This window comes from Vulpes vulpes, chromosome 9 (genome assembly GCF_048418805.1).
Source record: "Vulpes vulpes isolate BD-2025 chromosome 9, VulVul3, whole genome shotgun sequence".
Lineage (NCBI taxonomy): Eukaryota > Metazoa > Chordata > Mammalia > Carnivora > Canidae > Vulpes > Vulpes vulpes.
The window spans coordinates 100,792,485-100,808,688 of NC_132788.1; the positions used below are offsets into that span (position 1 = coordinate 100,792,485).

General features: G+C 39.7%; 1 protein-coding gene and 1 pseudogene across 1 annotated transcript; one reads left to right on the forward strand and one right to left on the reverse strand.

Moving 5' to 3' along the window:
- Window positions 1-8,736: 8,736 nt before the first annotated feature.
- On the reverse strand, window positions 8,737-14,683 carry LOC112908131 (olfactory receptor 7A17-like). The gene is made up of 2 exons (XM_072718855.1): window positions 14,630-14,683; window positions 8,737-9,672 (listed from the first exon to the last, which is right to left on the reverse strand). The coding sequence occupies exons 1-2, from the start codon at window positions 14,681-14,683 to the stop codon at window positions 8,737-8,739; spliced, it is 990 nt and encodes a 329-aa protein (XP_072574956.1).
- LOC112908076 (heat shock cognate 71 kDa protein pseudogene) lies at window positions 11,203-13,387 on the forward strand (annotated as a pseudogene).
- Window positions 14,684-16,204: the final 1,521 nt, after the last annotated feature.

The window sequence follows — 16,204 nt, forward strand, 5'->3', positions numbered from 1 at the left end:
TTGTAGGGACCCAAAATCTGAGCCAAATGTTAAGATATTTGATCAGGTTGTGGAGGTGGAACATGCCTCTTCTATTTTTTCCTCTGGTTTTTTCTATAGTCTTCTTTTTTCATATGTATATGAAAAAGTGGAATATATAATATTCAATCCAATGGTATATGACCCAGCCACTAAAAAAGAATGAAATCTTGCCATTTGCAATGATAGGGATGGATTACAGAGTATTATACTATGCAAAATCAATCAATCAGAATAAGACAAATACCATAGGATTTCACTCATATGTAGAATTTAAGAAACAAAACAAATGAGCAAAATGGAATAGAGGCAAACCAAGAAACAGACTCTTAACCATAAATAACAAACTGATGGTTACCAGAGAGCAGGGGACAAGGAGACGGGTGAAAAGGGAGATTAGGATTAAGGAGGGCACTTTCAGAGGGTGCCTGGGTGGCTTAGTCAGTTAAGCACCTCCCTTTGGCTCAGATCATGATCCCAGAGTCCTAGAATAGAGCCTCACATTGGGTTCCCTGCTCAGTGGGGAGTCTACTTTTCCCTCTACCTCTGCCCCTCCCCCTGCTTGTGCTTTCTTTTTCTCAAATAAATAAATAAATAAAAATCTTTTAAAAAGGAGGGCACTTGCTGTGATGAGCACCAGGTAATGTGTGAAAGTGCTGAATCGCAAAACTGTACACCTGAAACTAATACTACACTGTCTGTTAACTAAATTGGAATTTAAATAAAAAATTTAAAAAGATTATACTTATCATAATGAGTACTGATAAATGTATAGAATTGTTGAATCAGTATATTGTACCCCTGAAATGAATAAAATACTGTTGTTAATTATACTTCAACTTTAAAATAATTTTAAAGAAAAAATAAAATATACTTTTCAAAAAGATAAAAAAATAAAAATATTACCTATGACTGTCCAGGTGGGATGAAGGTAATCACCACAGTCTTCCAAATGTTGAGGAGGGAGACAAAAGAGTTGGTGTCAGAGAGACTTTGAAAATCCTACCCTGCTGGCTCTGAAGGTGGAGGAAGGGCCCTGAGCCCAGGAACGCAGGCAGCCAGCAATGCCAGGAATTGGAAAAGAAACAGATTCTCCCTTGAGCCTCTAGAAGGAACTCAACACTGCATACATGTTGCTATTAGATTCCTTTCAAGCTTCTTACTCAGAACATTCAGCGCACTTGTTTAAGCAAGTAGTGTGGGGATATTTTACAGCAGCAGGAGGAATCTCATATAAATATAGTCAATAAAACTATTTGGGAAAAATAAGTTTAGGTTTCTCTATTTCTTCATCAGCTACCCTTGGGTAAGGACAATTTACACTGAAAACCACCAAATAGGTAGAACGGAAATTTAAAATCCATGTGGAGATTTCTGCCCCCTCAGCTTGTACAGTGAACTCCTAGGGCATCTGACTCTGAGCCTTTGTGGCACTGACATAGGAAAAGGAACTCAATATCAAAAATCTTTGCTGTATATCTTTATCCTTTTATTTTACACAAATTGAAAAGTTCATTGTTTTAGCGATACCTTCTTGAGCATTCTCAAGAGTCCTGTCAACATAAAAGATGAAATCATAAATGCATCTCTGTGTGTACACATGTGGGTGAGTTTATTTGAAAGAAAATATATGTGGACAAACATGTCCAAGACACAACCATTACTCTCAAAATGTTTTCTTTGAAGTAAAAAAAGAAGTTCCACACATTTTATTTATTCCCAAAAATGTCCATTTGAAGTTATGTTTAGAATCCCACATTACCTTCAAAAATAGGGAATATGATGTTCAGGATGCTTAAATTTTTAGTAATTGCCTAACAGAGCAGCTAAAATTTATGTACAGTCTTAAATGATAACAAATAGAAACTTATACTACATACCCTTCATTTTTGTGTATGTCCTTTAATGCAACAAAGGGTACCCTTTACATATTCAGGCTATAATGTGTAATTATACTCTAATGATTTATTCAGAGGAACAAATCTAATGGTGCATGGCTATAGTTAGGATATAGAGCACAGGTAGCTGATTCTCATTTAAGACAGATGGGAGATAGCACTTCTAATGGGGAAGAACTTCAAGTGTCAATTATGGATGTAGGAACAATGGAATTAAATTTAAGTAATTCATATGATAAGCCAAAATCCTGTGACTACAAGAATAACCTACATATGGAAAGTAACAAGAGCCATGACGTGGCTGAGACAGAAGAGGATTACAGCCACACACAACATCATGAATTGAGTCTTAGACACACAATGTAGAGAATCACACCTGACTCTAGATCCATGAGGAGCCCAGCAGAGATCAGAAATGCCCCTACCCCCGCATATAAATCCATTAAATTGTAAAGGTATTATGATATCCCATTTGACAAGGACAGTCTGTTAAACAGCAAGAAGCTGACTGACACCATAATCCAAGTGAACAGACTTGATGTAGTTAGAACATGTGCTGCTTTTTACTTGTGGCATATGATCTGGCCTTAAGGAGAGCAGGCATGATCATTTTTTTTTTTTTTAGGCATGATCATTTTGTTATTCAAGTTTATTGCCCATGACTTTATGAACAAATGACTATATGAGGGATCCCTTCTGGTTCACTTTGAGAATTTGAAGGACATGCATGTTTGTGCAGAAGAACTGGTGAGTCTAAACCACGGGACCAGCAGCAAGACATCCAGCTCTTGTGTGAAGCATCCTCAGATCTTGCAGGGGGTGAGACTTCTGAGGAGGAAGGAGGTACAAAATGGATGATACTGATACTGTTCATTGCCATCCCTTAGTATTTGTGACAAATAATGGGTAAAGGGAGTTATTTCATGGAACAATAGATTCATATTAGCAGGTAGCATTGGAAGTTTTCAAGTAGAAACAGAAAGATAACTCTGTGATAAAACATAGAAGACACTGAGGAATCTTTTGCCTTAATGAATAAACCCCTTCCGTGTGGACACTAATCTTCTATGCTTCCACAAATACATACACAGCATAAAAAAGAAATATTTTGGATAGTAATAAAGTGAATGGTTTGAAATATTATACCTTTGTATTTCTTCAGGTTTTTTATTTTTTATTTATTTTTATTTTTTATTTGTTGTGGAGTCTAAAAGATTTTATTTCCAATGTTTATCCTTCTATAGTTTTTGTTTTTTTTGTTTTTTTTTTTTGTTTTTTTTTTATTTATGATAGTCACAGAGAGAGAGAGAGGCAGAGACACAGGCAGAGGGAGAAGCAGGCTCCATGCACCGGGAGCCCGATGTGGGATTCGATCCCGGGTCTCCAGGATCACGCCCTGGGCCAAAGACAAGCGCCAAACCGCTGCGCCACCCAGGGATCCCTCCTTCTATAGTTTTTAAAAAATTTTAGATCACATACATTTATTATATAAATTTATTTATTTATTTATTTATTTTTCTTTTTTATAAATTTATTTTTTATTGGTGTTCAATTTGCCAACATACAGAATAACACCCAGTGCTCATCCCGTCAAGTGCCCACCTCAGTGCCCGGCACCCAGTTCCCACCACCCCTAGTTCGTTTCCCAGAGTTAGGAGTCTTTCATGTTCTGTCTCCCTTTCTGATATTTCCCACTCATTTTTTCTCCTTTCCCCTTTATTCCCTTTCACTATTTTATTCCCCAAATGAATGAGAACATATAATGTTTGTCCTTCATCGATTGACTTATTTCACTCAGCATAATACCCTCCAGTTCCATCCACGTCAAAGCAAATGGTGGGTATTTGTCGTTTCTAAAGGCTGAGTAATATTCCATTGTATACATAGACCACATCTTCTTCATCCATTCATCTTTTGATGGACACCAAGGCTCCTTCCACAGTTTGGCTATTGTGGACATTGCTGCTAGAAATATCGGGGTGCAGGTGTCCCGGCGTTTCATTGCATCTGCATCTTTGGGGTAAATCCCCAGCAGTGCAATTGCTGGGTCGTAGAACATGCAGCCAAGAATACTTTATCCAGCAAGGCTTTCATTCAGAATAGAAGGAGAGATAAAGAGCTTCCAAGATAGGCAGGAACTGAAAGAATATGTGATCACCAAACCAGCTCTGCAAGAAATTTTAAGGGGGACTCTTAAAATTCCTCTTTAATAAGAAGTCCAAAAAATAAATTTATAAAAAAATATTAAACTTGAAATTTTAAAAATTGGCTCCTTTTCTGAATAGCATGTAGGTCATGACAGAGCAATACTCCTGCTTAAAACAGCTAGAAAAAATGGAATATATTATAAAAATCTTATTTTTACAAAGTACCAGAGAGCTGTGTCAACCACAGAGACCAATGGGCTAAAATCCCCAGAGGGGACAAACATTAAGGATGATTTGAAGACTCAGGGAAACTCTTATATTCCCTGAGGAGTTTTGTCAATTATGGGAGTGAGCTAGTTATGATCTTGGCAGAAGGAAGCTTTCCAGGAAAAGAAAAGAACAAAACTTTAAGCAATTGAACACGACTAGAATGACAACATTGGAAAGGAAGAATTTCAAATAGACGTTGGTTTCTCTGCAATGAAATTGCTTAATTCTGAGGTTGTACAAAATCATAAAGAGCTAGGCCAAAATTTGAAAGACAGAACTGGAGGGTATTATGTTGAGTGAAATAAGTCAATTGGAGAAGGACAAACATTGTATGGTCTCATTCATTTGGGGAATATAAAAAATAGTGAAAGGGAATAAAGGGGAAAGGAGAAAAAAAATGAGTGGGAAATATCAGGGAGGGAGACAGAACATGAAAGACTCCTAACTCTAGGAAACGAACTAGGGGTGGTGGAAGGGGAGGTGGGCGGGGGGGTGGGGGTGACTGGGTGATGGGCACTGAGGGGGGCACTTGATGGGATGAGCACTGCATGTTATTCTATATGTTGGCAAATTGAACACCAATAAAAATAAATTTATTTTTTAAAATATTTTATTTATTTATTTATGATAGACATAGAGAGAGAGAGAGGCAGAGACACAGGCAGAGGAATAAGCAGGCTCCATGCCAGGAGCCCAACATGGGACTCGATCCTGGGACTCCAGGACTGTGCCCTGGGCCAAAGGCAGGCGCCAAACTGCTGAGCCACTCAGGGATCCCCTAAAAATAAATTTATACAAAAAAAAAGATTTCTTAAAGACAGAATAAAATCTCATTCCATCTAACTAACAAAGACCAGCTTGGGAAGGGAATCTGAAAATAAATCAGACACGCCATGAAATTCTATTGCAATGGTTTTCAAAGCTTGGTTACAGACCAGCAGTATCACCATCATCTAAATATTTGCTTAAAATTTGAGTTTTGGGGCCCCACTCAAACCTACTGAAGCAGAAATTTTGGAAAATTCTGAAGTATATCAGAGTCATCTGGAGGACTTTTTATTTTTTTATTCTTTTTTATTGGAGTTCAATTTGCCAACATATAGCGTAACACCCAGTGCTCATCCCATCAAGTGCCCCCCTCAGTGCACGTCACCCAGTCACCCCCACCCATCTCCCTTTCTACCACCCCTTGTTCATTTCCCAGAGTTAGGAGTCTCTCATGTTCTGTCTCCCTCTCTGATATTTCCCACTCATTTTTTTCTCGGAGGACTTTTTAAAATACAGATTTTTGAACCTAAGTCCAGAGTTTCTGATTTGGTAGGTATGAGATGTCACCTGAGGATTTGCATTCCTACCAAGTTCCCGGGTAATGGTGCTTCTGCTGGTCTGCTAAACCACAGTTTGAGAACCACTGTCCTAAAGGGAATGGTGAATTAAGACGAAGGTAAACAATCATTATTGACCTATGGACACTTACTAATTACCAGTACTGCTGAAAGCTAATAGCTCACAGGCCTAGTACATAGCAGAAGTCTTTGCCATGGAATATAAAAACCAGAAGAGACTTTGTGCAGAGCTAGCATGATAATATTGGAAACTCATGGGATCTCAAAGATATGGCTGATATTTCTCCTAAAACTTTTGACAAATATTGAAGCTCCTTAGGAAATGAAGCTACAGAATTAAGTTGGAAACATCTGAAAAGCAGAGCTGCATATCTGCCAGGCTCCCACATAAAATTTAAAAGCACTATGGCTTAGGGACAGGGGTAATCTGGAGGTAATTTAGTAGTTTTACCAAAATTTAAACTTAATTCCAACCCTTGGTTGAATATGATAAGTCACTTTATTCTATCTGTCTGATGAGAAAAAGAAGGTATTCTCTCAGACGAAGTGTATCATCTGGAAAATTTACACTTGTCTATACACAATGGCTGGCATATTAAATTAATTCCAGTATAATAATCATACAGTTTTATAAGTTTCAGGTGTGCAATATAGTGATTCAGCAATTTTCTACATTACTCAGTGTTTAATACTTTAAGTGCACTCTTAATCCCCGTCACCTATTTCTTTTTTTTTAATAAATTTTTAATTTTATTTATTTATGATAGGCACACAGTGAGAGAGAGGGAAGCAGAGACATAGGCAGAGGGAGAAGCAGGCTCCATGCACCGGGAGCCCGACGTGGGATTCGATCCCGGGTCTCCAGGATCGCGCCCTGGGCCAAAGGCAGGCGCCAAACCGCTGCGCCACCCAGGGATCCCTTTTTTTTTTTTAATAAATTTTTAATTTTATTTATTTATGATAGGCACACAGTGAGAGAGAGAGAAGCAGAGACATAGGCAGAGGGAGAAGCAGGCTCCATGCACCGGGAGCCCGACGTGGGATTCGATCCCGCCCCTCACCTATTTCATCCATTCTCCCCAACCACCTTCCTCTGGCAACCACCTCTCTGTTCTCCATATTGAAAAGTCTGTTCTTTCATTTGTCTCTTTTTTGCTTTATTTGTTTGTTTTGTTTCTTAAATTCTAGATATGAGTGAAATCATATGGTATTTTTTTCTCCAATTTTACTTAGCATTGTATTCTCTAGATCCATCCATGTTGTAAATGGCTACATCAAAGTGAGAAGCTCTTCCAGCAAAGGAAGCAATCAACAAACAAAAAAGATGACCTACTGAATGGGAGAAGATATTTGCAAATGAAAATCCAATAAGGGGTTAATATCCAAAATATGTAAAAAACTCATACAACTCAATACCTAAAAAATTAATAATAATTCAATTTAAAATGGCCAGAAGACAGGAAGACATTTCTCCCAAGAAAATGTATAAATGGCCAAGAGACACATGAAAAGATGTTCAACAGCAGTCATCATCAGGGAAATTAATTCAAAACCACAGATTACCTGACACTTGTCAGAATGGCTAAAGTCAAAAACCCCAAGAACATTAAGCATTGCTGGGGATGTGGAGTAAGAGAAACTCTTGCACACTATTGGTGGGAATGCAAACTGGAGCAGCCACTGTGGAAAACAGTATAGAGGTTCCTCAAGAAATTGAAAATAAACTACCATATGATCCAGTAATTCCACTACTGGGCATTAACCATACAATGCATCCTCATATTTATGGTCATCTCTGTAACTGACAACATATGAGGTCACTCTATTGATTCAAATTTATCTTTCCATGTAGACTCCACTGGGAGGTATATATTTGCTAACAGGTTTTGCAAGCGGCTAAGATATACATTCTGGACATCTAGGTGAATAATAAAATAAAACAAGAGTAGTTATAAGACATGGTAGCATGTTGGTAGAGTAAGTGCCTGACACTAAGCTTTTGATTTCTGAGGCATCCAATTCAAGGAAAACCATGTTAATACACATATTGTCAGGTGTGTGACACTATTATCAGATAAGCACTCAGGCTGCCCCCAGCTGTGAAGTACCTCTTCAGAAAGTCCTGGGTAACCTCCAAACTGACATGAGTGACCTTGCTTTCCCTTTCTGTGCCATAATTTCACTATTATGTTTAAAAATCATAAATAAAGAGTGGTTCTGCAAACCACTAGCCACCTTCCCATAGATCCCAAGAAAGGCAGGGCCCAGTTCTGACCTTTATCACTTTCTCTCTGAAATTCTGCACTCCCTATCCCCCTATACCTTTCTGCCTCTGCCCTACAGGACCAGAGGCAGAAAGGTCCTATGACTAAATACTAAATACTAAATCTTGTTTTGTTAGAGTTCTCTGATGCATGCTGTTGAGGAATATCTTGAAATTACATTAGGAACCCAAGGGCCAGTACAGCTGCAGCCACAGCAGAGGATCTGGTCAAGGAAGTTTCTATGGGAATGTCCATAAGTACATGGATTCAGGTGAGTGCCTAGACTCTCCTAGCCTGAGCATCCCCATCAGGAGCTTGAGACTTAAAGGGAATAAAGTTAGAGTCCACATTATCAAGAAGAGGAATGAAAGTAGTGATGGAAAAAGATTGGCAAACTCAAGATGAAAATTGGGGTTTTGTATTCTCCTCTACAATAAAGTTATGTGAAGGGCTTGGTGGTCAATGTAGTTTCTTCCATATAAACTATACAACTAATTATTATTCTTTTGGGAAATGTAGGGAAAATTTACATCACATGCTATAAATCATTTGAAATAAAATTGGCTTTCCAAATCCTATTTGTCCCATGTAAGATACAGACAAAGAGGAAAACAGACAAAGTGAGTTCCTTATATGTGTGGAGAAATTGAATTCAAGCACATAGAAATTTCAGGAAATAAATAGAAGGAGAAGGTTCTACTTTTACAGCCCGATCAAAGAATGGCAATTCCTGGCTCGGAGGCTGTGAGCCCTGCAATCATGAGCACTTCTTCAGCCCCAGGATGATGGGCCCTTATATCACTGGAGCCCCAATGATTCTTTTCAGAGCCCTCTTTATGTCTCTGTTCCTCAGGCTATAGATGAAGGGGTTTAGCATAGGTGTGACCACTGTGTACATCACCGAGGCCACTGCACTTGAGTGGGAGCTCTGGGGAGCAGCAGAGCTAAGGTACACTCCCAGGATTGTACAATAAAATAAGGAGACAACAGAGAGGTGAGATGCACAAGTGGAAAATGCTTTATACTTTCCCTGAGCAGATGAGATTCTATGTATCGAAGAGACTATCTTAGAGTAAGAGTAAAGGATCCCAGCTAAGGAAGAACCACCCAACAATCCAGCTGCAAAATGCATCACCTTGTCATTAAGAAAGTTGTCAGAACAAGCAAGTTGGACCACCTGATTGATTTCACAGAAAAAGTGGGAGACTTTCACCTCTCTACAGAAGGACAGCCACAACACCATTAGGCTTTGTAATAAGGAATTCAAGGCACTCATCATCCAGGCCACCAGAACCAATAATACACATAGCTGGGGTTTCATGATGACTGTGTAGTGCAGGGGGTGACAGATGGCCAGAAACCTGTCATAAGCCATCACAGCCAGGAGAAAGTTGTCCAATCCAGCCAAGAGTAGGAAAAAGTATATCTGAGTGATGCAACCTTCATAGGTGATGACTTTGCTCTGAGTCTGGATGTTTTGAAGCATCTTGGGGACAGTGGTGGAGGTGAAACAGATGTCTACAAAGGACAGGTTGGCCAGGAAGAAGTACATGGGGGTGTGGAGGTGAGAGTCAGAACTGACAGCCAGGATGATGAACAGGTTTCCAAACACAGTGATGAGGTACATGGAGAGGAAAAGCCCAAATAGGAGGGGCTGTATTTCTGGTTCCTCTGATAATCCCAGAAGAAGAAATGCTGAAATTTGTGTATCATTTCCTTGTTCCATGTGGTGGAGGTAACTACCAGGGGAAAAAATATGACTAATATTCTCAATAATGAACATTACAAATATCATTGAAATTCTACAATTTTTATATTCTATTAGTTTTTTAATAAATTTATTTTTTATTTGTGTTCAATTTGCCAACATATAGAATAACACCCAGTGCTCATCCCGTCAGTGCCCACCTCAGTGCCCGTCACCCAGTCACCCCCACCCCCTGCCCACCTCCCCTTCCACCACCCCTACTTCGTTTCCCAGAGTTAGGAGTCTTTCATGTTCTGTCTCCCTTTCTGATATTTCCCACTTTTTTATTTTGCATCAAAAAGTCAATATCCATAGGTTTTGTATGGAACTTGTCTCCTGTCAGGATCCCCCATAGGATATCTGAAAAGGAATGTGCATCCCAAACTTGGCCTTTTCCCCAAGTACTCACGTGTTTTATACTTTTAATGCAAATCAGTTCAGTGATGGAGAGGATAAACAAATATAAGATCAAATAGAATACAGAAGGTAACAGATGCTATGAAGAAAAAGCTGGGAAAAAGTAAAGAGTGCATGGAGGTGCTTTTTTTTTTTTTTTTTTTTTTTTTTTTTTTTTTTTTTTTTTTTTTGCTGTTTGCTCAGGTAGGCCAGCACACATTTACACAGAGGCTTCAGGAGGAGACAGCAGGAGACATAAGGTTACCTGGGGAAATGTTTGCCTATCAGAGAACAACCATGCAAAAACTCTGAAAAATGACTTGAGTCTTTAAAATTGATTTCTAAAAGATGATTGTGGTTGACACACCATGTTACATTAGTTTTGGGTGCACAGCACAGTGATTCAGCAAGTTTACACATTACACTGCTCTCACCACATTTGGAGCTGCCATCTGTCACCACCCAACACTATAACAGTATCACTGACTATATTCCCTAGGCTATCTTTTATTCCCATTCATTTCTTACCTGGAAACCATATCTCCCACTCCCCTTCACCAGTCTGTTTTTCATTTACTCATTTATTGTTTTAAAAATCACCACCAGGCTATTCTCACCTCCAATCATAATAATTAGGCAAGCAATGATACAAGGCCAGCTGTCCACATAGATTATCCTTTCTCTAAAAATATAAAAATGCATCCAAATTCCAGGAGTTACTTCTCCTATGAGCATGTCACCATGGGTCTCCATTTTAATGTGATCATTTTGTGTCCAGTATTTAAAGAAACATAAAAAATAAGTTCCAAAAACATTGAGGAAGGAACATGGGGAGAAAGATCTAATAAGCTCAGGTGGTTCCTAGAGATGAGGAAGAGGAGCAAACGTCCTTGGTTCTGGCAACACTCGAACCCCAGTTATATTCCTTGATACCCAGAATAATAAAGCAGCAAAAAGCAATGTATCCAAAAGAAAATGTAGGGATGACGTTATGTTATCAAGACATCTGACCCGTTGAACATCCCCCCCCCAATAATAACAAGCAAAAGGGATTGCACGTGGCGCCTGATCTGCAGATGGCTGTTGTCTCCGAGAGCCTAGTCCGGCCCCCACATAAGCAACTATGTCTAAGGGACCTGCAGTCGGGATCGATCTTGACACCACCTACTCCTGCGTGGGTGTCTTCCAGCATGGGAAAGTGGAAACAGTTGCCAATGAGCAGGGAAATCGAACCACCCCAGGTTATGTCGCCTTCACGGACACTGAACGATTGATCAGTGATGCTGCGAAGAATCAAGTTGCGATGAACCCCACCAACACTATTTTCGATGCTAAGCGGCTGATTGGATGTAGATTTGATGATGCTTTCATCCAATCTGATATGAAGCATTGGCCCTTCATGGTGGTGAATGATGCTGGCAGGCCTAAGGTCCAAGTAGAATACAAGGGGGAGACAAAAAGTTTCTATCCAGAGGAGGTGTCCTCTATGGTCCTGATGAAGATGAAGGAAATTGCAGAGGCCTACCTTGGGAAGACTGTTACCAATGCAGTTGTCACGGTACCTGCATACTTCAATGACTCTCAGCGTCAGGCTACCAAAGATGCTGGAACTATTGCTGGTCTTCATGTACTTCGAATCATCAACCAGCCAACTGCTGCTGCTATTGCTTATGGTTTAGACAAAAAGGTTGGAGCTGAAAAGAACGTGTTGATCTTTGATTTAGGAGGTGGCACTATTGATGTGTCGATCCTTACTACTGAAGATGGGATCTTTGAGGTCAAGTCCACAGCTGGAGACTTCCCACTTAGGTGGAGAAGACTTTAACAAACGAGTGGTCAACCATTTTATTGCAGAATTCAAGTGCAGACACAAGAAGGACATCAGCGAAAACAAGAGGGCAGTCCACCGTCTCCATACTGCAGGTGAACAGGCTAAGCGTACACTTTCTTCCAACACCCCAGCCAGTATTGAGATTGATTCTCTGTATGAAGTAATCGACTTCTATTCCTCTATTACTCATGCCCAGTTTGAAGAATTAAATGCTGACCTGTTCTGTGGCACCCTGTACCCTGTAGAGAAAGCTCTTTGGGATGCCAAGCTGGACAAGTCTCAGATCCATGACATTGTCCTGGTGGGTAGTTCTACCTGTATCCCCAAGATTCAGAAACTTCTACAAGATTTCTTAAATGGAAAGGAACTGAATAAGAGCATCAACCTTGATGAGGCCGTTGCTTATGGTGCAGTTGTCCAGAGAGCCATTCTTTCTGGTGACAAATCTGAAAATGTTCAAGATTTGCTGCTATTGGATGTCACCCCACTTTCTCTTGGTATTGAAACTGCTGGAGGAGTCATGACTTTGCTCATCAAGGGCAATACTACCATTCCTACCAAACAGACACAAACCTTTACTACCTACTCTGACAACCAGCCTGGTGTGCTTATTCAGGTCTATGAAGGTGAGCATGCTATGACCAAGGATAACAACCTACTTGGCAAGTTTGAACTCACAGACATACCTCTTGTTCCTCGTAGTGTTCCTCAGATTGAAGTCACTTTTGACGTTGATGCTAGTGGTATCCTCAATGTGTCTGTGGTGGATAAGAGCACAGGAAAAGAGAACAAGATTACCATCACTAATGACAAGGGCCGCTTGAGCAAGGAGGACATTGAGCGCATGGTCCAGGAAGCTGAGAAGTACAAAGCGGAAGATGAGAAGCGGAGAGACAAGGTGTCTTCCAAGAATTCACTTGAGTCTTACGTGTTCAACATGAAAGCAACTGTTGAAGATGAAAAACTTCAGAGCAAAATCAATGATGAAGACAAACAGAAGATTCTTGACAAGTGCAATGAAATCATCAACTGGCTCGATAAGAACCAGACTGCAGAGAAGGAAGAATTTGAACATCAGCAGAAAAAGCTGGAGAAAGTCTGCAATCCCATCATTACAAAGCTATACCAGAGTGCAGGAGGCATGTGAGGAGGAATGCCTGGAGGCTTTCCTGGTGGTGGAGCTCCTCCCTCTGGTGGTGCCTCCTCTGGGCCTACCATTGAAGAGGTTGATTAAGCCAACCTAATGACAGGTCTAGCATTGTTCCACACATTTGAAGGACCCAAATTTGTAACAAATTCCATGGCAGTTTTCAACTCAAGCTGCTATAGTAAATATACTGGGCATTCTTGATACTTGAATATGGAAAATGTGCACAGGGAAAGGAAATTAAACATTGAACTTTATAAGCACTGTATTGTTAAGTGGAAAATGCAATGTCTTAAATAAAACTGTATTTAAAATTGGCAAAAAAAAAAGCAAAAGGAGACACCCACAATTCACAAAATGAAATATACAGGGTACAACAAAAGAGTGGGATTTTAAAAGATTATGTGCTAAAATAACTTTACTAAATGATATAAAATGCCAAACTTTGTAATTAGAAAGCAGGGTTTTGAATTTTGGATGTCTGCATATTTGCTGTTTGCACCTGGAGGGCAACCACCCTCTACTAAATGTTAACATCTTCTGCAATTATAGGAGGGCTAGAGGTGTTCATCCTCTTAAGGTGGTTGACAGATTTACTGAATATGTAGACAGAGTTTAGCATAGTTCCCCCTGTTGATAATGAGTGCTTATTATCACTGGTGATGAGATGTGGCTGATTTTTTTCCTTATCTCCAAAGTCCCCATCACTTCCCCACCCTGGGTCCCCAATTCCACAGCCTTAATTCAGTTCCTCGTCAGCTCTCCACCTACTACAGGCTTGTGCCCTCTAGCCATATTAATATTCACCCAGAGAGATCTTTCTATATTGCATCTTAATTTACTATCCAACTCCCCACCTTAACTCCTTCCCAGGGACTCCCTGCTGGAGACTGAACCCCAGTTCCATAGCTTCCAACACTTGGTTTGCCTCCCCTGACTCACCCACCAGCTCCCTAATCATGCTGCCTCACCCACATTGATGTCACAAACACTGAACTTGAGTTGTATCTTCACCTGAAGCCCCAGTCTCCAGGTTCAGAGCCTCCATACACCTGCTGCTCTCTGCTTGGAGTTGCCCACTGGTCTATTTGGGATCATTCACCTCCTATCTTCACAATCCCATCTCCTCTTTCAGACTACAAGGAGTCATCTCCTTCATCTCTTTCATCTCCTTCCTCCTTTTTATTTTTTTTTTTGTTTTTTAATATTCCCATAGAAAAATAACATGTTTTTCTGCAATAATTTAGATCAAGGGGTTATCATTATATAGTTTTTATTGAATTTTATGTATATTTCCCTGGTAGAACATGAGTCTCCTGGGGCATGTTATAAATACTCCTGCCCTTTACCCCAAGACATAGTTTGGTTGGTAACTTTAGGAATAAATACAACTTGCATGAAGAATGAGAGAATCTTTGATCACAGAAGTTGCCAATGATGAGAGAGAAAACAGAAGCAGGGAGCTACTAACACAGAAATGGAGAACGTGGAAGAGGAATGTTTTCCAGATTCTGAGATTGGTACTGTTTGTGAGGCCAGACTGTGGTTTGTAAAAATAGATGAATGGATAAAGAATATGTAATATATATGTAATATACATATATGTAATATATATGCATATATACACACACACACAGTGAACTATTACTGAGCCATCAAGAAAAATGAAATCTTACCATTTGCAATGACATGGATGGACTAGAGGGTAATATGGAAGGAAAGTAAATCAATCAGAAAAAGACAATTATGATATAATTTCACTCATACGTGGATTTAAGAAACAAAACAGAGGATCCTAGTGAAAGGAAGGGGAAAATAAAATAAGATGAAATCAGAGAGGAAGAAAACCATAGGAGACTCTTAATTATAGGAAACAAACTGAGGGTTGCTGAGGGGAGGTGGTGGGTGGATGACATAACTGGGCGATGGATGTTAAGGACGGCACATGACGTAATGAACACTGGGTGTTGTATGCAACTGATGAATCACTAAACTCTGCCTCTGAAACTAATAATACACTAAACATTAATTAATTGAATTTAAATAGAAATATTTAAAGGGTAGACTAGAATATATAAAGCATATAGAAAATATGAGGGTTTGTTTTGTGTGTCATACATAGGGTGCATAGTAAATCATTTTCATGCTGTTAAACAGACATTTCTTTCTTTAACGTATTAAATAAACTGACTATAAATGAATGAGTTCACCACACCAACAAGCACAATGATCCCTTGGCTCCAGGAGAGGCTGGTTAGGCTGTCAGTTGACCTCAGAAAAAAGCTTTCAGTTTCCATTCGCTCTGAACCTTTCCTGAAATACCTGCTGCTCTTTGAGACTCATCTGGATACAGTCTATGAAAGGAAGGTCTCCATGTGGAAGTCCAAATTCCTTCCCGGATGGTTGGTGATAGAGACTGAAGCTCTGTTCCCAGACAGGAGCAGGAATCCGTGAAGCATGGATCTCCCAGCAATTTAGAAATACAAATACAAAAACCATGTCTCCTCCAGCTCAAGGTTGAACATGCCCAGGGGCTGCAGCAGAGGAGATATTTACAGCTCCCTCTGTTTGCTGTATCTATTCCCCATCCCTGCTTATTACACACATTTCCCATTATTACTCCAACCCCTGAGCACATCTCCCCATGGGAACTTATCTGGACAGAATGGAATTTTTTCCTGTAGAATCTCTGTTCCCAAGAGATCAGGCTAGAATTCAGGTGCATCCAATGTTTAGTATTCCTCCCTGAACTTGCCTGGCTTCTAGAGCTCTAACATTGAAATTTTCCACAGCCCTGAGTGAAATTTTTTTTCCCAAATCTAAGATTGAGGAACCTATCTTGACCATGTTCCCTGGGTCTGTAAAACATTGGCTTGTGGTGGGAGCACAACTCCTGATAGCTCTAGGAAATTGCTCTTCCTTCTGCAAGCAAAAATGGGTTCCTTGGCGATAAAAACACACGTACAACAGTCCTTGAATTCATAATTCTTTTGACAAACCAATTAGAAGTTTAGTGTTTTAATAAAGGTAAAAAGTTGGCATTTATCGTAATTACAAGTCACTATAGAAAATGATACGTAGTGGGTTGTGGCTAATATTCTTTTTTTTTAATTTTAATTATTTATTTCCAAAGACATGAG